General features: G+C 39.7%; 5 protein-coding genes across 5 annotated transcripts; 3 read left to right on the forward strand and 2 right to left on the reverse strand.

Moving 5' to 3' along the window:
- Positions 1-1,960: 1,960 nt before the first annotated feature.
- LOC117971340 (histone H2A-like) lies at positions 1,961-2,412 on the reverse strand. The gene has a single exon (XM_034919480.2). The coding sequence runs from the start codon at positions 2,362-2,364 to the stop codon at positions 1,981-1,983; it is 384 nt and encodes a 127-aa protein (XP_034775371.1). The 5' UTR covers positions 2,365-2,412; the 3' UTR covers positions 1,961-1,980.
- Positions 2,413-3,531: 1,119 nt separating this feature from the next.
- LOC131724746 (histone H2B 3-like) lies at positions 3,532-4,009 on the forward strand. The gene has a single exon (XM_059017471.1). It carries the CDS (start codon positions 3,573-3,575, stop codon positions 3,948-3,950), a length of 378 nt encoding a protein of 125 aa, XP_058873454.1. The 5' UTR covers positions 3,532-3,572; the 3' UTR covers positions 3,951-4,009.
- Positions 4,010-8,858: 4,849 nt separating this feature from the next.
- LOC131724745 (histone H2B 3-like) lies at positions 8,859-9,334 on the forward strand. Its single transcript, XM_059017466.1, has one exon. It carries the CDS (start codon positions 8,898-8,900, stop codon positions 9,273-9,275), a length of 378 nt encoding a protein of 125 aa, XP_058873449.1. The 5' UTR covers positions 8,859-8,897; the 3' UTR covers positions 9,276-9,334.
- A 4,193-nt stretch (positions 9,335-13,527) lies between these two features.
- On the reverse strand, positions 13,528-19,542 carry LOC117971335 (histone H2AX-like). The gene is made up of 2 exons (XM_059017362.1): positions 19,119-19,542; positions 13,528-13,966 (listed from the first exon to the last, which is right to left on the reverse strand). The coding sequence occupies exons 1-2, from the start codon at positions 19,497-19,499 to the stop codon at positions 13,574-13,576; spliced, it is 774 nt and encodes a 257-aa protein (XP_058873345.1). The 5' UTR covers positions 19,500-19,542; the 3' UTR covers positions 13,528-13,573.
- Positions 14,678-15,128, forward strand: LOC131724730 (histone H2B 3-like). The gene has a single exon (XM_059017407.1). The coding sequence runs from the start codon at positions 14,692-14,694 to the stop codon at positions 15,067-15,069; it is 378 nt and encodes a 125-aa protein (XP_058873390.1). The 5' UTR covers positions 14,678-14,691; the 3' UTR covers positions 15,070-15,128.
- Positions 19,543-24,409: the final 4,867 nt, after the last annotated feature.

The raw sequence follows: 24,409 nt of genomic DNA on the forward strand, positions 1-24,409 counted from the left end.
TTTACAAGAATAACACGTTGGGAAGAAAATGTGAAACAATTCCATTGTATATAGACAACATGTTCAAACTGCTAAATGTATTAGACAATTTAAAACAATATGTATTGGAATATAAGGCTTTCAGAGAAGTGGGTGGCTCTTAAAAGAGCCTTTGGGTTTCACTGTGTTTTTGTTTTAGGGGTGATGCAGTTTAAGCGCGTTCCCCTCGGATGCGGCGGGCCAGCTGGATGTCTTTGGGCATGATGGTGACTCTCTTGGCGTGGATGGCACACAGGTTGGTGTCCTCAAAGAGCCCGACAAGGTAAGCCTCGCTAGCCTCCTGCAGCGCCATCACAGCGGAGCTCTGGAAGCGCAGGTCGGTCTTGAAATCCTGAGCGATTTCTCGGACGAGCCGCTGGAAGGGCAGCTTGCGGATCAGCAGCTCGGTGGATTTCTGATAGCGGCGGATTTCCCTCAGAGCCACAGTCCCAGGCCTGTAGCGGTGAGGTTTCTTCACGCCGCCGGTAGCGGGGGCGCTTTTTCTGGCAGCCTTGGTAGCGAGCTGCTTCCTTGGCGCCTTTCCACCGGTGGACTTACGAGCGGTCTGCTTGGTTCTTGCCATTTCTAAACTCTTACACACAGTATCACAAACTCTGTAAAATACAATACAAGCAAGCCGATACCACACCATTTATTGAGTAACTGAGCTGCTCTGATAGGATATATCAGTTAGGGCGGGTTTATGTTCCTCATTGGTTATATTCCTGATTCTCAATAATTGATTGGCTCATTTGAATTTTGCGCGCATTCTATGACACGGCCACTGTCCCTGCCCGGTTTGCGATCCTTCTCATACGGTTCTGTTTCTGTGCTTTGTTATTCAGTGTCACAGTAAGCACTTCTATAGAAAGATACATGTCATTGTTTTTGAAAGAAAGCAATCTAAAGACAATACACTATTGATTCATATTTATAAAGAACCCGTAGCTCACGTCTCACTTTGTGTTTAACAATCCTGTGTCATATAGTAGGTACTACATTTTTCATTGCTGGAAGTAGGTAACGTTCTAAGTAGTGTTTAGGGCTCTAGACTCTTGACCGGACGGTCGTGGGTTCAGTCCCTGGTAGGGGGACACTGCTGCTGTACCCTTGAGCAAGGTACTTTACCTAGATTGCTCCAGTAAAAACCCAACTGTATAAATGGATAATTGTATGTAAAAAATATTGTGATATCTTGTAACAATTGTAAGTTGCCCTGGATAAGTGCGTCTGCTAAGAAAATTATAATAATAATACAATATTTAAAAATACTTCACGTATTTGCAATGAAACGAGACAGATTATGTTTCACTGCATTGTACAACAAAAACATCCACAAACAGACAACAGCCTTCATCGCGGCAGAGGGAAAACAGATGAGTAAATAGAAAAAGAAAGTACCTTTAAAAGTGTGACTGGGGACAACGTTATGAGCCCCAGCGGTTGTCTCAGTGGATTTCATTGTCTCTCGGCTGCGGTGAGTCTTCATGCCGGAGACAGAGGTGCCTCTTCGCAGAGAAAGAGCGGGGCTCAGACAACACGGGACAGGGGGATACATAATGCAACCAGCAACTATATCAGGGGAGGCGTGAAGAAACATTTATTTCAAACAATAAACGAGGCAGCACATTATAAACACAATGTGTAGCAGATGTCTGTTCAACTGACCAGAACACAATTTGTACATAACTTTCGTGGGAAGTGAAGTGAAACAGCAAGTTGTCTTTCAACAATTCGCGTTTCATTCATGTGAGGAATGTTATCAGCCGCTACCATTATAACGTTCTACGATTCACAGAAATAATTAATATATCAATTTTCTCTCATAGTTATAGTTATTTCAGACTGTGACGTGGGTTTGTACATATGAACAGATTCAATGCTCCCTTACTACCAAAAGTGGGTGGCTCTTAAAAGAGCCTTTTTGTTTTTATAGATCTTAAAAGGGGGCGTCCAAATGATTTATTTCTTGGCTGGCTTCTCGGTTTTCTTGGGCAGCAGGACGGCCTGGATGTTGGGCAGCACTCCGCCCTGAGCGATGGTGACGCCTCCCATCAGCTTGTTGAGCTCCTCGTCGTTGCGGACAGCGAGCTGCAGGTGACGCGGGATGATTCTGGTTTTCTTGTTGTCCCGGGCGGCGTTCCCGGCCAGCTCCAGGATTTCAGCAGTCAGGTACTCGAGCACAGCGGCCAGATAGACCGGGGCTCCAGCGCCGACACGCTGGGCATAGTTTCCCTTCCGCAGCAGCCTGTGAACACGACCGACTGGGAACTGCAGTCCTGCCCTGGAGGAGCGAGTCTTTGCCTTAGCACGGGCTTTACCGCCAGTCTTTCCTCTTCCAGACATCTTCACTGTAGTTCAGAATACTACAACAATAAATGCGAGTCTGCTCTCTTGCTCTTTTATACACGCTGGCTCATTCTTAGAATGTTAAAAATCGTCACAGCGGAGAAGGGCGGGCAGTATTTCATTTGCATGCCTCTGATTGGTTGTATCATTCCCTACCCGCTGTTTCTAGTTTGGCGCTGTTCTGCTGCGGATTGTCTTTTGTTTCCTCTTGGCGCTCATTTTTGAATTGTAACCCAGTTGGAACACAATGTAACAGTTTAGAACTGTTTAAAACCACACTGCCCGCAGTCATGTCCGATTTTAGTTATAAGTTTTGTGCGCTTCAATTAAGCAGAAAGCCGATATTGTTGATGGTCCCTTTTGTTTACATGGTGTAAAGGAAGTTGTAGCTGCAGCGATACCAGCGGACCCTTTGATATAAATCTTCTTGTTATTACGTCACTCTGTCAGTCAAATACTAGTATTTAATAAAAAGTGAAATATGTAGGTTAATTTAAAAACAAAAATCCTTTACAATAGATGTATAAGTTAATCATAACTCTTTCTAATATGACAGAACGTTAAATTAATTAATAGGTCATACAATAGACTGCATTTTTCTTTCCTTATTTTCTATTATGATCATTAATCATAGTGGTTATCTTTACCTTACTACCCTCTTTATAAAGGCTGGGAAGGTAAAGATCAATTTTTAAATGCCGGGAGCTGTAGATTCTTGTTTTTCGTATTAATGTTTCTAATGTATTAACGTGACCCTTTGTGTTAAGAGTATGATACAATACACTAGTATCCGCAGTCAAGCTGCTATGAAACAATCGCATTGGTAGAAGCAGCAAGAAGTCAAAAATCATGCAAAAAATGATTTTGTGTTTCAACATATAACTTGTTATTAATGAATATTGAGTTATTGATGCACTTAACATGAAAAACATAAGCCCTAAACTAACCGTTGTAGAAAAAGGCGCTGAATTCAAACTTAAACTAAAAAAAAAACACACAGCTCGCTGTAAAGTCACCCCCCGCCCCCTCCCTCTACTGCGTTTCCAACCAATCACATCGAACTACTCCGTGACGTTCCTTGGTTCACAGTTGAACATTCTCAATCTAAAGGATTGTTTGGTAATAATTTGCATACAGGCTCTATAAATACTGGGGCTCTGGGGCTGGTTGCTCATTCATCTTTGAAGAAGCATCAGAGAAGGAAAATGCCAGAACCGAAAACTGCACCCGCGCCGAAGAAAGGCTCCAAGAAGGCTGTTGCCAAGACCCAGCCTAAGGGAGGAAAGAAGCGCAGAAAGACCAGGAAGGAGAGCTACGCCATCTACGTGTACAAAGTGCTGAAGCAGGTCCACCCCGACACCGGCATCTCTTCCAAGGCGATGGGCATCATGAACTCGTTCGTCAACGACATTTTCGAGCGCATCGCCGGCGAGTCGTCCCGCCTGGCTCACTACAACAAGCGCTCCACCATCACTTCCCGGGAGATCCAGACAGCCGTGCGCCTCCTGCTGCCCGGAGAGCTGGCCAAGCACGCCGTGTCTGAGGGCACCAAGGCCGTCACCAAGTACACCAGCTCCAAGTAAACCGAGACCGTCCCTGCTCCGTCTTTACAACACAAAGGCTCTTCTAAGAGCCACCCAAATACCGCAAAAAGAGTACAATTCTCATTTCAGTTCTTTGCAGATTTTAAAATAAACGTGTTGAAGGTAAGTATTATTTATCTTATTATTCTTTTCCGTTATAGAATTTAATTTTATATTTATTAAACTTACAATTTTAAAGGGTTTTACGAGTTATATTTTTCCTGTAAACTCGATTCCGGTTTGTTTAATTTTGGCGGGAACAAATTCGTTATATCTGTTAGGACAACTGCAAATATTACAAAAAAAAAACATTATTATATGTATGCTTTTATAATCTTTTTTTTCGTTATTTAATAATTCGCTCTAGCTAATGCATTTATTTCATGTATATCGCTTCCTCCACTGGCACACATTCCGTCTTCGCATCTCAAACCTGTAATGTTCTAAATCGAGACTAGAACCGAGGCAATTTGAATTGCAAGGCTTACATTCATTTTGATTTGTTTATTAACTCAGTGAAATGTCCAGTTGTACCGCCTATATCATGTTTAACTGATCAAGTTGCGCACACCTCAGTACTTGTGTCCTTATAAAATCAGAATTTATTCATAAACTTTGATTAGCAAGTAGCAGGGCTTGCTGGATTATCTTGCCTATAACAGGAGACGCAGCCGTCTGTTTAAGTGAGATAGAGAGGTCTCAATGACACGACACGTGATCGTCGTTCTGTTTGCACCAAGATCACCTCGAACAACGAAATGGACCTGGATCAATATGGAGATCGAGAGATTCGCCTGTAACGGAACTCCCAGAGGCTATACTGCACAACTTGTCTATTGCCACATTATGTTTCCATGTGTATTTTTGAATTGTTTTCTTCATTTTAAGCTATTTATTCCTGCATTTTTTTCCAAAACCATATCATATTTGATATGTATCACATCACGTAATGCTGAACACTATACTGGAGACTGGTGTTGTTTAAAGATGTCCCTCACATTAAAACATGGAGGCAAAGTAGGAAAGTGACCTTCAAAATCAGCAACATGATACACGTGGACCTACATAGGAATTTAATTTACAAAAAAGGCGATAGATACCGAGTTAATTTCTGCAAATGGTCACTTTTAATGGCACTTATCGGGTCCTGTGTTTGGAAAGCTTATACAAAACAATTAAAGTCGTGTTCAGAGCTGGTATTTACTTGTTTGAAAGCACTTAAACTGTTTATCAAATGGAGATGAACTTTGCATCGAGTCACACAAAAGGGATATTGAGGGCGTTACGCTTTTTTCTTTCTACACTAGATGTCACCCATCTCTCATTTGTAACGTCTTTGCCTCTGGTTCATACTAGAGAAACGGATGCCAGTCTTACAGTTTGGAATTGAATCATATTTGCCAGTGCTATCAGTTAATTCGTCATGCAGGGTGTCTCTTACTGTAAAGTAGATATCATGTGCAGTTGATCCTACCTATGAAAAGAGACACTAATTTATAAGTGAAAATGTTTTATGCAAACAGGAAGATTGCACTCAAGAGCTACTATTACATATTAAAGTGTGTGTGTGTTACAATTTTCATGTGTTGTGTGCACGGGATAACATCGGTACACAGGATAGGATGTACTGCAATAATGATGATTCATCTTGTGTGATTTATGAAACAATTATCAAGACATTTAACACAAACTCCAACACAGGTAGCACATTAACAATTTGTGTGGTTAATGCATCTATCAATACATTCTGCAAATGGTCTACAATTCTCTTAACACAATTCCTCTGCTAATATTACTGTCAGTGATTACTCATCACCATGCATGCAACATCGGCTTTAAAAATAGCCTTTAGTTGCAATATATATATATATATATTATATATTATATATATATATGCACAATATCGATATACAATTTTCATATTGACTTCCACTCGTAATTTATATATATATATATATATATATATATATATATATATATATATATTAAGAGTGGGAGTCAATATGAAAATTGTATATCGATATTGTGCACATATTTCGATATCTATAATATCGAAGTCTTCCAAAACACAGAAACATTCAACACAAATGCAAATGCTTACTTTAACTTAGTGGTGCTTTGCTTCACAATATCCATGAAGAAAAACAAGGTCTTGTTATATTGTTTTACTATTCCATGCCCTCATCAGCCACCTCAAAACTGAAATATTTCTATACTTCACTGCGCAGGCTAGCCAAAAGAAAGGCTCTTCTAAGAGCCACCCAAATACTGCAAAAAGAGTAGAATTCACACTTCTATCCTCTGCAAATTCTGAAACAGCCATGTTGAAGTTAATATGTTTTTAGTTGTTTGGGAAGAAGTTATATTTGTGACTCGTTAAATCTAGCAATGCACAGGGTTTTATGAAATAGTTGTATTTGGTACCATTCCTGTAAAATGTACGCGGGTCTGTTTAATATCTCATTTTGGAGCTGTTTGACACTACTGCAAACATTAACATACATTTTTACATTTAGAATAATCTTGAGAATTTAACAATTCCCTATAGTTGGTTTTTGTCATTCATTTAATCTATATCGCTGCCTCAGTGGTGTAAATTCTGTTGTACGTTGCAGTCCGCAAGGGTTTATTGCTGCAATGTTTTAAATCGAGACTAGAACCAAAGGCATTTTGATACAAGTTGGACACACTTCAGAACTTATCTACCTGTGTTAAAATGTATTCCTAAACCTTACTTTTGTTACCGATATACAAAGCAATAATAATTGACATTGAGTATGTTTGTCCAGTTTGTGTACATCCTTTGCCAAAGAAAGCGAAGGCAGCGCCTAAACCTACAAGGGTAATAACCAAGGCAGCTAAACCCGCAGTGAAGAAGGCAGCTCTTAAAAAGAAGTGAACAGTTAAAGCGACGATGCAAGAATGAACCCGAAGGCTGTTTCAGAGCCAACACATCTTTCTAAAGAGCACATGTTCCTTCCATACATAATAAATTTGGCACTCCTGTGGTGTTTTACCACACCGTCTTTAATAGTAGAGTAGTAATTTAGAGTAAATCAGTCGATACCTAATTACGTATAATTGCGATTAAAATGATTAGGGATATGAAGGTTTTTCGGTTTATATCTCATATCAGACTACATTGTCTAAATGTGGCCTTTTCTTCAAAGTAACACTAAACCGTTATATTTGCTAGTTCTACAACAGTGGTTATTTCAATAGCGAGCCACTTTTTAAATGAGTTACATGAAGCCAATCACCAGGACTGAGGTGGGAATACATCATTCCTCAAACACAATTTTGATTACTCTGGGGATTGTTATGATGAAAATGTTATGATAAAATATTACATATACTGTGTATGAAAAATCTTTGTGTCACTTAATATGTATAAAATAATGCATCTGAAATAAAACTTTGCATTCATAACACAACTCAGGATGTGTGTGTATATATATTGTTAAATCAATTTTAATGATTTACAAATAAACAGTGCAGTGTTGTAATATACTGTTATATAACTAGTTTATAAAATGCCTTGGATAAATTAAGTGCTGATTTGGCTTAACAAGAATTGTCTTACCGCACAGCTATGACATCATAGACCAACTTACTTACGTGATTTATTAATATTACTGCACCTTAATAGTAACAATTATCTAAACAGTGTTTCTGTAGGTAAAAATGTCAACATACAACTGAAACAGCATTTAAATCACCCAACAATCAAATGTTTATTTTTTCATCTCTGTCACTAAGAATTACAGAAAAAATGCACATGTGGTGTATGCTCTGAAGCGCCAGGGTCGCACTCTGTACGGATTCGGAGGTTAAAGATTTGGACACAAGGACACGAACACAAATGTCCTTTAAGAGCCGCCCACCTTTGCATTTAAAGAGCTTTCAATTCTGAAACAAACTACATTCAGTACACCAGGAAAATGTTCAAAAGATTAAAAACATCTTTAAGAATGTTTGCATTGTTGTTTACATGCTTGTTTTGTAATAATAATAATTTAGACCTATTTTGCGATGTGTGACGAGTATTTTAGATTTAAACTTCATTGTTGGATTTGTAGGCTTAAACACAGATCCAGATATATTTTCTGGAAAAATAAATAAGCATTTCTTTTAATCAATGTTTTTTTTTTTTTTTTTTTTTTTTAATGGGATTGTATTGAAGTAAGCCTTTTCGGTAGCAGAATGATAAAATACGAGCTCAGTTTATCCGATTCCCTCGTGCAGAATTAAAGTCCCATAAAATATATGTACTTTTATTGATTTATTAAATTCATTTGGAAATCTTACTTTATTTTGTTTCCTAACCAGTGAAATAAATGCAAACCAGCAAATCCTCACGCAGAGTTTTGAGCTCCACGATGTCGTCTTTTCTGAATTTGAGTTGAAGTTTCGCCATTCAAGCTGCTGTGAAACAATCGGAACTCTGAGGTATGAGGAAGAAATCAAAGAGCATCAGCATTGATAGTGCGTTTCTACATTTAACGTGTTTAATGAGCACAAAAAAGTGACTTGGGTTTGATCATTTATTTATATTTCTTCTATATTTAAGACGCATCGGGTGTGGATTTCAGTATTGCTGTATACTGAATTCTTCATGTATTTAATAAATGAAAAAAAAAAAAATCTAAACTAACCGCTCTAGAAAAAAGGCGCCGAATTCAAACCTGAACTCAAAATAAAAAAATAAAAAACTGAGCCCCCGCCCCTCCCCCATCTTTCAGCTTGCTGTAAAGTCACCCCCCGCCCCCTCCCTCTACTGCGTTTCCAACCAATCACATCGAACTACTCCGTGACGTTCCTTGGTTCACAGTTGAACATTCCCATTCTAAAGGATTGTTTGGTATAATTTGCATACAGCCTCTATAAATAGCGGGGCTCCGGGGCTGGTTGCTCATTCATCTTTGTAGAAGCATCAGAGAAGGAAACATGCCAGAACCGAAAGCTGCACCCGCGCCGAAGAAAGGCTCCAAGAAGGCTGTTGCCAAGACCCAGCCTAAGGGAGGAAAGAAGCGCAGAAAGACCAGGAAGGAGAGCTACGCCATCTACGTGTACAAAGTGCTGAAGCAGGTCCACCCCGACACCGGCATCTCTTCCAAGGCGATGGGCATCATGAACTCGTTCGTCAACGACATTTTCGAGCGCATCGCCGGCGAGTCGTCCCGCCTGGCTCACTACAACAAGCGCTCCACCATCACTTCCCGGGAGATCCAGACAGCCGTGCGCCTCCTGCTGCCCGGAGAGCTGGCCAAGCACGCCGTGTCTGAGGGCACCAAGGCCGTCACCAAGTACACCAGCTCCAAGTAAACCGAGACCGTCCCTGCTCCGTCTTTACAACACAAAGGCTCTTCTAAGAGCCACCCAAATCCCGCAAAAAGAGTACAATTCTCATTTGTTATCTGCCTATTATAAAATGGATCTTTTGTAGGTAAGGAGATTTTTAAAAATTTTATTTGGGAATACATTTATTTTACTATTATAAACTAACCAGTTTATCGGGCTTTATGAATTATATTTTTCTTGTAAAATCGATCCGGGTCTTTAATTTCGGCGGGAAAGACTTGGAACTGTGAATATGACAAACATTCTTACATTTGCGCTAAATAAACATTTTTAATTATTTAACAATTTGCTCTAGTTGTGTCATTTATTTCATGTATATCGCTGCCTCCACTGACATGCATTCTATTGTACTTTTCCAATTGAAGGGTTTGGTTCTGTAATGTTATAAATCAAGACTAGAACCGAGGCCAGTTTGAATTGCAGTGTTTACATTCATATTTGTTTATTAACCCAGTAAAATACACTGTCCAGCTGAACTCCCTGTAGCATGTTTAACTAATCAAGTTGCATACAGGCCAGTAATTGTGTTATCAGAATGTATTCATAAAGAACAAAAAAATAAATAAAACTGACATTGATGTTGGTTGTCCAGTTTGTTTACATGCTCTCAATTTGCAAGCAGCAGCGCTTGCTGGAGCATCTTGAGAAACGCAGCCGTCTGTTTAAGTGAGATAGAGAGGTCTCAATGACACGACACGTGATCTTCGTTCTGTTTGCACCAAGATCACCTCGAACAACGAAATGGACCTGGATCAATATGGAGATCGAGAGATTCGCCTGTAACGGAACTCCCAGAGGCTATACTGCACAACTTGTCTATTGCCACATTATGTTTCCATGTGTATTTTTGAATTGTTTTCTTCATTTTAAGCTAGCTATTCCTGCTTTTTTTCCAAAAACATATAATATTTGATATGTATCACATCACGTAATGCGTAAACGTAAACACTATATTGGAGACTGGTGTTTAAATATGTCCCTCACATTAAAAGATGGAAGCAAAGTAGGAAAGTGACCTTCAAAATCAGCAACATGATACACGTGGACCTGCATAGGAATTTATTTAAAAAATGGCGATAGACATCCAGTTAATTTCTGCAAATGGTCAATTTTAATGGCAGTGGTATCGGGTATATTTCATTTTCGGCTTGTATACACAATTCTCTTGTCGTTTTTAAAGCATATAAAAACAAACAGTTAAGGTCGTGTTAAGAGCTGGTATTTACTTGTTTGAAAGCACTTAAACTGTTTATCAAATGGAGATGAACTTTGCATCGAGGCACACAAAACGGATATAGGAAATTGTGCTTTTTTTTCTTTTTCCACAAGATGTCACTCTTCTCTCATTTATAACGTCTTTATCTCTGGTTCCTTAATAAAGATACAGATGCCAGTATGTAGATAAGTAGAAATCATGTGCAGTTACAAAGTGAAGCTGATCGTATCTATGAAGAGAGACACTGTAATTTATAAGTGAAAAATGTTTTGTGCAAACAGGACGATTGTGTGTCTGTGTTACAATTTTCAAGACATTTAACACAAACTCCAACACAGGTAGCACATTAGCAATGTGTGTGGTTAATGCATCTATTAATAGATTCTGGTTCCATGTCTATTATCTGGAGAACTCAATCATTATTCCAGTACTTTGAATTTAGAGGAACTGCCTGACTCTATAAGACGGATAGTTTATATGTTTTCATGGTATTGGCGCATCAAAAGTAAATCAGCCAAAAGCATCATTTCACTTTTAATTTGTTGTACATGATTCTTTATTTTAGAACGGGATACCTTGCAGTTTATTATTATTATTTTAACAAAACAAAACTTATGAGACCGGGATTTAATCACACGTCTCAGAGCTTTATTCAACACACTAGCTCTCGAATTACCCAACACTTTACTTTTGGAATATACTCACACGGCTCTAACACCGCAGACACAGAAACGGCGCGTCTCCAGAGCACTGATCTACAGTAGCACCCCGAATCTCAGGTCCCACGCACCTGTCGATCCTTCCTCTCTCGCCCCGTCTCAAACAATGAGGCAGCTTATATAAGCTAATAAATTATCCAATAAATAACTAATCAATCAATTAAAAAAGAACCACAACACATAAAACGAAGCACTTAAAACATAAAAACACCTAGTTGCCTAGGCACCACAGTAACCCCTTTACAACACGAAGGTTGTTCGGTTTATATCTCGTATCACTAGTTTGTCTCAATGTGGCCTTTTCCATCAAAGTAACACTCACCCATTATATTTTATAGTTTTACAATAACACGTTGGGAAGAAAATGTGAAACACTTCCATTGTATATAGATAACATGTTAAAACTGCTAAATGTATTAGACAATTTAAAACAATATGTATTGGAATATAATGCTTTCAGAGAAGTGGGTGGCTCTTAAAAGAGCCTTTGGGTTTCACTGTGTTTTTGTTTTAGGGGTGATGCAGTTTAAGCGCGTTCCCCTCGGATGCGGCGGGCCAGCTGGATGTCTTTGGGCATGATGGTGACTCTCTTGGCGTGAATGGCGCACAGGTTGGTGTCCTCAAAGAGCCCGACAAGGTAAGCCTCGCTAGCCTCCTGCAGCGCCATCACAGCGGAGCTCTGGAAGCGCAGGTCGGTCTTGAAATCCTGAGCGATTTCTCGGACGAGCCGCTGGAAGGGCAGCTTGCGGATCAGCAGCTCGGTGGATTTCTGATAGCGGCGGATTTCCCTCAGAGCCACAGTCCCAGGCCTGTAGCGGTGAGGTTTCTTCACGCCGCCGGTAGCGGGGGCGCTTTTTCGGGCAGCCTTGGTAGCGAGCTGCTTCCTGGGCGCCTTTCCACCGGTGGACTTACGAGCGGTCTGCTTTGTTCTTGCCATTTCCAAACGCTTCCACACACTATCACAAACTCTAAAATATAACACAAGCAAGCCGATACCACAGCATTTATTGAGTAACTGAGCTGCTCTGATAGGATATATCAGTTAGGGCGGGTTTATGTTCCTCATTGGTTATATTCCTGATTCTCAATAATTGATTGGCTCATTTGAAATTTGCGCGCATTCTATGACACGGCCACTGTCCCTGCCCGGTTTGCCATCCTTCTCATACGGTTCTGTTTCTGTGCTTTGTTATTCAGTGTCACAGTAAGCTCTTCTATAGAAAGATACATGTCATTGTTTTTGAAAGAAAGCATTCTAAAGACAATACCCTATTGATTCATATTTATAAAGAAACCGTAGCTCACGTCTCACTTTGCGTTTAACAATCTTGTGTCATATAATAGGTCCTACATTTTTAATTGCTGGAAGTAGGTAACGTTCTAAGTAGTGTTTAGGGCTCTAGACTCTTGACCGGAGGGTCGTGGGTTCAATCCCAGGTGGGGGACACTGCTGCTGTACCCTTGAGCAAGGTACTTTACCTAGATTGCTCCAGTAAAAACTCAACTGTATAAATGGGTAATTGTATGTAAAAAAATATTGTGATATATTGTAAATTGCCCTGGATAAGGGCGTCTGCTAAGAAAATTATAATAATAATAATACAATATTTAAAAATACTTCACGTATTTGCAATGAAACGAGACAGATTATGTTTCACTGCATTGTACAACAAAAACATCCACAAACAGACAACAGCCTTCATCGCGGCAGAGGGAAAACAGATGAGTAAATAGAAAAAGAAAGTACCTTTAAAAGTATGACAACGTTATGAGCCCCAGCGGTTGTCTCAGTGGATTTCATTGTCTCTCGGCTGCGGTGAGTCTTCATGCCGGAGAGACAGAGGTGCCTCTTCGCAGAGAAAGAGCGGGGCTCAGACAACACGGGACAGGGGGATACATAATGCAACCAGCAACTATATCAGGGGAGGCGTGAAGAAACATTTATTTCAAACAATAAACGAGGCAGCACATTATAAACACAATGTGTAGCAGATGTCTGTTCAACTGACCAGAACACAATTTGTACATAACTTTCGTGGGAAGTGAAGTGAAACAGCAAGTTGTCTTTCAACAATTCGCGTTTCATTCATGTGAGGAATGTTATCAGCCGCTACCATTATATTATTATTATTATTATTATTTATTTCTTAGCAGACGCCCTTATCCAGAAATAATTCATATATCAATTTTCTCTCACAGGTTATTTCAGACTGTGACGTGGGTTTGTACACATGAACAGATTCAATGCTCCCTTACTACCAAAAGTGGGTGGCTCTTAAAAGAGCCTTTTTGTTTTTATAGATCTTAAAAAGGGGCGTCCGAGTGATTTACTTCTTGGCTGGCTTCTCGGTTTTCTTGGGCAGCAGCACGGCCTGGATGTTGGGCAGCACTCCGCCCTGAGCGATGGTGACGCCTCCCATCAGCTTGTTGAGCTCCTCGTCGTTGCGGACAGCGAGCTGTAGGTGACGCGGGATGATTCTGGTTTTCTTGTTGTCCCGGGCGGCGTTCCCGGCCAGCTCCAGGATTTCAGCAGTCAGGTACTCGAGCACAGCGGCCAGATAGACCGGGGCTCCAGCGCCGACACGCTGGGCATAGTTTCCCTTCCGCAGAAGCCTGTGAACACGACCGACTGGGAACTGCAGTCCTGCCCTGGAGGAGCGAGTCTTTGCCTTAGCACGGGCTTTACCGCCAGTCTTTCCTCTTCCAGACATCTTCACTGTAGTTCAGAATACTACAACAATAAATGCGAGTCTGCTCTCTTGCTGTTTTTACACGCTGGCTCATTCTTAGAATGTTAAAAATCGTCACAGCGGAGAAGGGCGGAAAGTATTTCATTTGCATGCCTCTGATTGGTTGTATCATTCCCTGCCCGCTGTTTCTAGTTTGGCGCTGTTCTGCTGCGGATTGTGTTTTATTTCCTCTTGATTCCATTTCTAAATGCCGGGAGCTGTAGATTCTTGTTTTTCGTATTAATGTTTCTAATGTATGAACGTGACCCTTTGTGTTAAGAGTATGATACAATACACTAGTATCCGCAGTCAAGCTGCTATGAAACAATCGCATTGGTAGAAGCAGCAAGAAGTCAAAAATCATGCAAAAAATGATTGTGTTTCAACATAGAACTTGTTATTAATGAATATTGAGTTATTGATGCATTTAACATGAAAAACATAAGCCCTAAACTAACCGTTGTAGAAAAAGGCGCTGAATTCAAACTTAAACTCGAAAAAAAAACCTCAGCTCGCTGTAAAGTCACCCCCCGCCCCCTCCCTCTACTGCGTTTCCAACCAATCACATCGAACTACTCCGTGACGTTCCTTGGTTCACAGTTGAACATTCTCATTCTAAAGGATTGTTTGGTATAATTTGCATACAGCCTCTATAAATACTGGGGCTCTGGGGCTGGTTGCGCATTCATCTTTGAAGAAGCATTAGAGAAGGAAACATGCCAGAACCGAAAACTGCACCCGCGCCGAAGAAAGGCTCTAAGAAGGCTGTTGCCAAGACCCAGCCTAAGGGAGGAAAGAAGCGCAGAAAGACCAGGAAGGAGAGCTACGCCATCTACGTGTACAAAGTGCTGAAGCAGGTCCACCCCGACACCGGCATCTCTTCCAAGGCGATGGGCATCATGAACTCGTTCGTCAACGACATTTTCGAGCGCATCGCCGGCGAGTCGTCCCGCCTGGCACACTACAACAAACGCTCCACCATCACTTCCCGGGAGATCCAGACAGCCGTGCGCCTCCTGCTGCCCGGAGAGCTGGCCAAGCACGCCGTGTCTGAGGGCACCAAGGCCGTCACCAAGTACACCAGCTCCAAGTAAACCGAGACCGTCCCTGCTCCGTCTTTACAACACAAAGGCTCTTCTAAGAGCCACCCAAATCCCGCAAAAAGAGTACAATTCTCATTTGTTATCTGCCTATTATAAAATGGATCTTTTGTAGGTAAGGAGATTTTTAAAAATTTTATTTGGGAATACATTTATTTTACTATTATAAACTAACCAGTTTATCGGGCTTTATGAATTATATTTTTCTTGTAAAATCGATCCGGGTCTTTAATTTCGGCGGGAAAGACTTGGAACTGTGAATATGACAAACATTCTTACATTTGCGCTAAATAAACATTTTTAATTATTTAACAATTTGCTCTAGTTGTGTCATTTATTTCATGTATATCGCTGCCTCCACTGACATGCATTCTATTGTACTTTTCCAATTGAAGGGTTTGGTTCTGTAATGTTATAAATCAAGACTAGAACCGAGGCCAGTTTGAATTGCAGTGTTTACATTCATATTTGTTTATTAACCCAGTAAAATACACTGTCCAGCTGAACTCCCTGTAGCATGTTTAACTAATCAAGTTGCATACAGGCCAGTAATTGTGTTATCAGAATGTATTCATAAAGAACAAAAAAATAAATAAAACTGACATTGATGTTGGTTGTCCAGTTTGTTTACATGCTCTCAATTTGCAAGCAGCAGCGCTTGCTGGAGCATCTTGAGAAACGCAGCCGTCTGTTTAAGTGAGATAGAGAGGTCTCAATGACACGACACGTGATCTTCGTTCTGTTTGCACCAAGATCACCTCGAACAACGAAATGGACATGGATCAATATGGAAGCAAAGTAGGAAAGTGACCTTCAAAATCAGCAACATGATACACGTGGACCTGCCTGGGAATTTATTTAAAAAATGGCGATAGACATCCAGTTAATTTCTGCAAATGGTCAATTTTAATGGCAGTGGTATCGGGTATATTTCATTTTCGGCTTGTATACACAATTCTCTTGTCGTTTTTAAAGCATATAAAAACAAACAGTTAAGGTCGTGTTAGGAGCTGGTATTTACTTGTTTGAAAGCACTTAAACTGTTTATCAAATGGAGATGAACTTTGCATCGAGGCACACAGAAGGGATATTGGATAATTGTGCTTTTTTCTTTTTCCACAAAATGTCACTCTTCTCTCATTTATAACGTCTGTATCTCTGGTTCCTTAATAAAGAAACAGATGCCAGTATGTAGATAAGTAGAAATCATGTGCAGTTACAAAGTGAAGCTGATCGTATCTATGAAGAGAGACACTGTAATTTATAAGTGAAAAATGTTTTGTGCAAACAGGACGATTGTGTGTGTGTTACAATTTTCAAGACATTTAACACAAACTCCAACACAGGTAGCACATTAGCAATGTGTGTGGTTAATGCATCTATTAATAGATTCTGGTTCCATGTCTATTATCTGGAGAACTCAACCATTATTCCAGTACTTTGAATTTAGAGGAACTGCCTGACTATAAGACGGATAGTTTATATGTTTTCATGGTATTGGCGCATCAAAAGTAAATCAGCCAAAAGCATCATTTCATTTTTAATTTGTTGTACATGATTCTTTATTTTAGAACGGGATACCTTGCAGTTTATTATTATTATTTTAACAAAACAAAACTTATGAGACCGGGATTTAATCACACGTCTCAGAGCTTTATTCAACACACTAGCTCTCGAATTACCCAACACTTTACTTTTGGAATATATTCACACGGCTCTAACACCGCAGACACAGAAACGGCGCGTCTCCAGAGCACTGACCTACAGTAGCACCCCGAATCTCAGGTCCCACGCACCTGTCGATCCTTCCTCTCTCGCCCCGTCTCAAACAATGAGGCAGCTTATATAAGCTAATAAATTATCCAATAAATAACTAATCAATCAATTAAAAAAGAACCACAACATATAAAACGAAGCACTTAAAACATAAAAACACCTAGTTGCCTAGGCACCACGGTAACCCCTTTACAACACGAAGGTTGTTCGGTTTATATCTCGTATCACTAGTTTGTCTCAATGTGGCCTTTTCCATCAAAGTAACACTCACCCATTATATTTTATAGTTTTACAAGAATAACACGTTGGGAAGAAAATGTGAAACACTTCCATTGTATATAGACAACATGTTCAAACTGCTAAATGTATTAGACAATTTAAAACAATATGTATTGGAATATAAGGCTTTCAGAGAAGTGGGTGGCTCTTAAAAGAGCCTTTGGGTTTCACTGTGTTTTTGTTTTAGGGGTGATGCAGTTTAAGCGCGTTCCCCTCGGATGCGGCGGGCCAGCTGGATGTCTTTGGGCATGATGGTGACTCTCTTGGCGTGGATGGCACACAGGTTGGTGTCCTCAAAGAGCCCGACCAGGTAAGCCTCGCTAGCCTCCTGCAGCGCCATCACAGCGGAGCTCTGGAAGCGCAGGTCGGTCTTGAAATCCTGAGCGATTTCTCGGACGAGCCGCTGGAAGGGCAGCTTGCGGATCAGCAGCTCGGTGGATTTCTGATAGCGGCGGATTTCCCTCAGAGCCACAGTCCCAGGCCTGTAGCGGTGAGGTTTCTTCACGCCGCCGGTAGCGGGGGCGCTTTTTCTGGCAGCCTTGGTAGCAAGCTGCTTCCTTGGCGCCTTTCCACCGGTGGACTTACGAGCGGTCTGCTTGGTTCTTGCCATTTCTAAACTCTTACACACACTATCACAAACTATGTAAAATATAACACAAGCAAGCCGATACCACAGCATTTATTGAATAACTGAGCTGCTCTGATAGGATATATCAGTTAGGGCGGGTTTATGTTCCTCATTGGTTATATTCCTGATTCTCAATAATTGATTGGCTCATTTGAAATTTGCGCGCATTCTATGACACGGCCACTGTCCCCGCCCGGTTTGCGATCCTTCTCATACGGTTCTGTTTCTGTGCTTTGTTATTCAGTGTCACAGTAAGCTCTTCTATAGAAAGATACATGTCATTGTTTTTGAAAGAAAGCAATCTAAAGACAATACACTATTGATTCATATTTATAAAGAACCCGTAGCTCACGTCTCACTTTGTGTTTAACAATCCTGTGTCATATAGTAGGTACTACATTTTTCATTGCTGGAAGTAGGTAACGTTCTAAGTAGTGTTTAGGGCTCTAGACTCTTGACCGGAGGGTCGTGGGTTCAATCCCTGGTAGGGGACACTGCTGCTGTACCCTTGAGCAAGGTACTTTACCTAAATTGCTCCAGTAAAAACCCAACTGTATAAATGGGTAATTGTATGTAAAAAATATTGTGATATCTTGTAACAATTGTAAGTTGCCCTGGATAAGGGCGTCTGCTAAGAAAATTATAATAATAATACAATATTTAAAAATACTTCACGTATTTGCAATGAAACGAGACAGATTATGTTTCACTGCATTATACAACAAAAACATCCACAAACAGACAACAGCCTTCATCGTGGCAGAGGGAAAACAGATGAGTAAATAGAAAAAGAAAGTACCTTTAAAAGTGTGACTGGGGACAACGTTAAGAGCCCCAGCGGTTGTCTCAGTGGATTTCATTGTCTCTCGGCTGCGGTGAGTCTTCATACCTGAGAGACAGAGGTGCCTCTTCGCAGAGAAAGAGCGGGGCTCAGACAACACGGGACAGGGGGATACATAATGCAACCAGCAACTATATCAGGGGAGGCGTGAAGAAACATTTATTTCAAACAATAAACGAGGCAGCACATTATAAACACAATGTGTAGCAGATGTCTGTTCAACTGACCAGAACACAATTTGTACATAACTTTCGTGGGAAGTGAAGTGAAACAGCAAGTTGTCTTTCAACAATTCGCGTTTCATTCATGTGAGGAATGTTATCAGCCGCTACCATTATAACGTTCTACGATTCACAGAAATAATTAATATATCAATTTTCTCTCACAGGTTATTTCAGACTGTGACGTGGGTTTGTACACATGAACAGATTCAATGCTCCCTTACTACCAAAAGTGGGTGGCTCTTAAAAGAGCCTTTTTGTTTTTATAGATCTTAAAAGGGGGCGTCCAAATGATTTATTTCTTGGCTGGCTTCTCGGTTTTCTTGGGCAGCAGCACGGCCTGGATGTTGGGCAGCACTCCGCCCTGAGCGATGGTGACGCCTCCCATCAGCTTGTTGAGCTCCTCGTCGTTGCGGACAGCGAGCTGCAGGTGACGCGGGATGATTCTGGTTTTCTTGTTGTCCCGGGCGGCGTTCCCGGCCAGCTCCAGGATTTCAGCAGTCAGGTACTCGAGCACAGCAGCCAGATAGACCGGAGCTCCAGCGCCGACACGCTGGGCATAGTTTCCCTTCCGCAGCAGCCTGTGAACACGACCGACTGGGAACTGCAGTCCTGCCCTGGAGGAGCGAGTCTTTGCCTTAGCACGGGCTTTACCGCCAGTCTTTCCTCTTCCAGACATCTTCACTGTAGTTCAGAATACTACAACAATAAATGCGAGTCTGCTCTCTTGCTTTTTTATACACGCTGGCTCATTCTTAGAATGTTAAAAATCGTCACAGAGGAGGAGGGCGGGCAGTATTTCATTTGCGTGCCTCTGATTGGTTGTATCATTCCCTGCCCGCTGTTTCTAGTTTGGCGCTGTTCTGCTGCGGATTGTCTTTTGTTTCCTCTTGGCGCTCATTTTTGAATTGTAACCCAGTTGGAACACAATGTAACAGTTTAGAACTGTTTAAAACCACACTGCCCGCAGTCATGTCCGATTTTAGTTATAAGTTTTGTGTGCTTCAATTAAGCAGAAAGCCGATATTGTTGATGGTCCCTTTTGTTTGCATGGTGTAAAGGAAGTTGTAGCTGCAGCGATACCAGCGGACCCTTTGATATAAATCTGCTTGTTATTACGTCACTCTGTCAGTCAAATACTAGTATTTAATAAAAAGTGAAATATGTAGGTTAATTTAAAAACAAAAATCCTTTACAATAGATGTATAAGTTAATCATAACTCTTTCTAATATGACAGAACGTTAAATTAATTAATAGGGCATACAATAGACTGCATTTTTCTTTTGTTATTTTCTATTATGATCATTAATCATAGTGGTTATCTTTACCTTACTACCCTCTTTATAAAGGCTGGGAAGGTAACGTTCCATTTCTAAATGCCGGGAGCTGTAGATTCTTGTTTTTCGTATTAATGTTTCTAATGCCAGTCTTACAGTTTTGAATTGAATCATATTTGCCAATGCTATCAGTTAATTCGTCATGCAGGGTGTCTCTTACTGTAAAGTAGATATCATGTGCAGTTGATCCTACCTATGAAAAGAGACACTAATTTATAATTGAAAATGTTTTGTGCAAACAGGAAGATTGCACTCAGGAGCTACTATTACATATTAAAGTGTGTGTTACAATTTTCATGTGTTCTCTGCACGGGATAACATCGGTTCACAGGATAAGATGTACTGGAATAATGATGATTCATCTTGTGTGATTTATGAAAATATTATCAAGACATTTAACACAAACTCCAACACTTGTTTTTCTTCATGGATATTGTGAAGCAAAGCACCACTAAGTTAAAGTAAGCATTTGCATTTGTGTTGTATGTTTCTGTGTTTTGGAAGACTTCGATATTATAGATATATATATATATATGCACAATATCGATATACAATTTTCATATTGACTCACACTCGTAATTTATATATATATATATATATATATATATATATATATATATATATATATATATATATATATATATATATATATATATATATATATATATATAAATTAAGAGTGGGAGTCAATATGAAAATTGTATATCGATATTGTGCACATATTTCGATATCTATAATATCGAAGTCTTCCAAAACACAGAAACATACAACACAAATGCAAATGCTTACTTTAACTTAGTGGTGCTTTGCTTCACAATATCCATGAAGAAAAACAAGGTCTTGTTATATTGTTTTACTATTCCATGCCCTCATCAGCCACCTCAAAACTGAAATATTTCTATACTTCACTGCACAGGCTAACCAAAACAAAGGCTCTTCTAAGAGCCACCCAAATACCGCAAAAAGAGTAGAATTCACACTTCTATCCTCTGCAAATTCTGAAACAGCCATCTTGAAGTTAAGATGTTTTTAGTTGTTTGGGAAGAAGTTATATTTGTGACTCGTTAAATCTAGCAATGCACAGGGTTTTATGATATAGTTGTATTTGGTGCCATTCCTGTAAAATGTACGCGGGTCTGTTTAATATCTCATTTTGGAGCTGTTTGACACTACTGCAAACATGAACATACATTTTTACATTTAGAATAATCTTGAGAATTTAACAATTCCCTATAGTTGGTTTTTGTCATTCATTTAATCTATATCGCTGCCTCAGTGGTGTAAATTCTGTTGTACGTTGCAGTCCGCAAGGGTTTATTGCTGCAATGTTTTAAATCGAGACTAGAACCAAAGGCATTTTGATACAAGTTGGACACACTTCAGAACTTATCTACCTGTTGTTAAAATGTATTCCTAAACCTTACTTTTGTTACTGATATACAAAGCAATAATAATTGACATTGAGTATGTTTGTCCAGTTTGTGTACATCCTTTGCCAAAGAAAGCGAAGGCAGCGCCTGAACCTACAAGGGTAATAACCAAGGCAGCTAAACCCACAGTGAAGAAGGCGGCTCTTAAAAAGAAGTGAACAGTTAAAGCGACGATGCAAGAATGAACCCAAGGCTGTTTCAGAGCCAACACATCTTTCTAAAGAGCATATGTTCCTTCTATACATAATAAATTTGCCACTCCTGTGGTGTTTTACCACACCGTTTTTAATAGTAGAGTAATTTAGAGTAAATCAATCGATACCTAATTACGTATAATTGCGATTAAAATGATTAGGGATATGAAGGTTTTTCGGTTTATATCTCATATCGGACTACATTGTCTAAATGTGGCCTTTTCTTCAAAGTAACACTAAACCATTATATTTGCTAGTTCTACAACAGTGGTTATTTCAATAGCGAGCCACTTTTTAAATGATTTACATGAAGCCAATCGCCAGGACTGAGGTGGGAATACATCATTCCTCAAACACAATTTTGATTACTCTGGGGATTGTTATGATGAAAATGTTATGATAAAATATTACATATACTGTGTATGAAAAATCTTTGTGTCCACTTAATATGTATAAAATAATGCATCTGAAATAAAACTTTGCATTCATAACACAACTCAGGATGTGTGTGTATATATATATTGTTAAATCAATTTTAATGATTTACAAATAAACAGTGCAGTGTTGTAATATACTGTTATATAACTAGTTTATAAAATGTCTTGGATAAATTAAGTGCTGATTTGGCTTAACAAGAATTGTCTTACCGCACAGCTATGACATCATAGACCAACTTACTTACGTGATTTATTAATATTACTGCACCTTAATAGTAACAATTATCTAAACAGTGTTTCTGTAGGTAAAAATGTCAACATACAACTGAAACAGCATTTAAATCACCCAACAATCAAATGTTTATTTTTTCATCTCTGTCACTAAGAATTACTGAAAAAATGGCAAATATACTGTGGTATTTAATAGAACAAAGAAAACTCTGAGTAGCAGTAACACTTTATTCAAAAGCCATCTGAGAAATCACCACGCAAGTCTCACTCAGCATGTCATATATATGCAGCAGCGGCATCTAATTATTAAACTAAATATCACCTCATAAAACTGACTAGTGAGTATGAGATGTTTAAATTACACAAAACAGATACATCTCACCACTACCCTCCGAATGCAGAAACCTATTTAAAACAAAATTAAAATCTCTCCTGCTCTCTCCCGACATTGGGCTTTTAAACAAGTTTGGGTTCGGCATAGAATTCTCTTGTGCTCGCCGCTGATGGGAAGGACTGCGGCACTCCACAAACTGACACAGAAGACGTTTAGTCCAGTATTCAGGGACTATTATTTTTCAGTGGAAGGATACGTAATACATTTCTTTTTCCTTAAAAAAGCTATTTTGTATACTTATTCTCAAAAAAAAATAGCCATTTTATAAGCAAAATAACCCACGACAGGGTGTGTGGTAAGACAATTCTTACTGCACTTCCTGGGTGTTTGAAGGCACTTGGCCTAGGTCCTCCTGTCTCACAACGCACCCAGGGTGTGCAGTAAGAATCGTCTTACCACCCTGTCGTGGGTTATTTCTTACATAATCTATAAGGCTGTAAATGGCTTCTACTGATAATAATAATAATAATAATAATAATAATAATAATAATAATAATAATCATCACAACTTGGCAATCATTAGAAAATGTATTATTAATTTGAATATAAGACACTGATAAAATTGAAATGCAAATGCAACTTGTTTAAATGTGCACTGGCACATTTGCATTGGCTCCCTGTTAGTTTTAGAGTAGATTTTATGGTGCTGTTGTTACCTTTTTTGATTTACCTTTTACTTGTAGCTTACGAAATAAGCAAGTTTGGAAGACTCGCCAGTTAATGAGAAAAGTGGCAGCAGTGACTTGATGCAAGCCCTCTGAAGTCAGGTTGGTAAGATGTTGTGGAAATACTCAGGCACTGGTGAAGGTGGTCTGTGATATGACATTGTTGCAGTTTTTTTATAAGATTCAGCGTGGATAAACCATATTCACAAAGATATGTTGAGCCAAACATGGTTAACACAAATATTGCACTTTTTTAAATTGATTTAAACGTGGTCTCTGGGATAATGCTGACCCAGAAATCACAGTTATTGACGTCTTTCAGTCTGGCTTTTAGTACATCTGAAACATGAAGCTCAGTCATTTAGGCCTAAATCTGAAGAAATCCCTCATCCAGAGTGGAAAGCAGTTGTTTTGCTTCTGCAGCCCCCAGTCCATCTGGAGAAACTGAAAACGGATGACGGAGAAATAGCAGCAGCTCACTGGAGAGATTTGAAGTCTTCCAAATAGGCCTTGAAGTTTTCAGTTAGCTTTACCATGAACTTGTGCATGTCATCATCTGCCGTAGCTTTATTTTTTACACAATGGTCACAAACTTTAGGGAAGTGTATCATTTTTCTAGAATGCAAGTCTGCTTTAAACATAGCCAGTTGCTCTTGAAAGGCAACTACAGTCTCGTAGAGGTCACCAACAGTTTGATCAGAGCCATGAAGTTTAAGATTAAGTTCACTTAGCTGTGTAGTGATGTCACACAAGAACGACACGTTTGCCATTGCTGCTCCGTCATTTATAAACTCTAGCAGGGTATGCGACTTTTGGCTCCTGTGTTTAGTTAAAAAAAAACACGAATCTCATTCTGAAGCGCACATACCCTCTCCAGCACTTTACCTTTGCTTAACCAAT

Source organism: Acipenser ruthenus, chromosome 56 (assembly GCF_902713425.1).
Source record: "Acipenser ruthenus chromosome 56, fAciRut3.2 maternal haplotype, whole genome shotgun sequence".
Taxonomy (NCBI): domain Eukaryota; kingdom Metazoa; phylum Chordata; class Actinopteri; order Acipenseriformes; family Acipenseridae; genus Acipenser; species Acipenser ruthenus.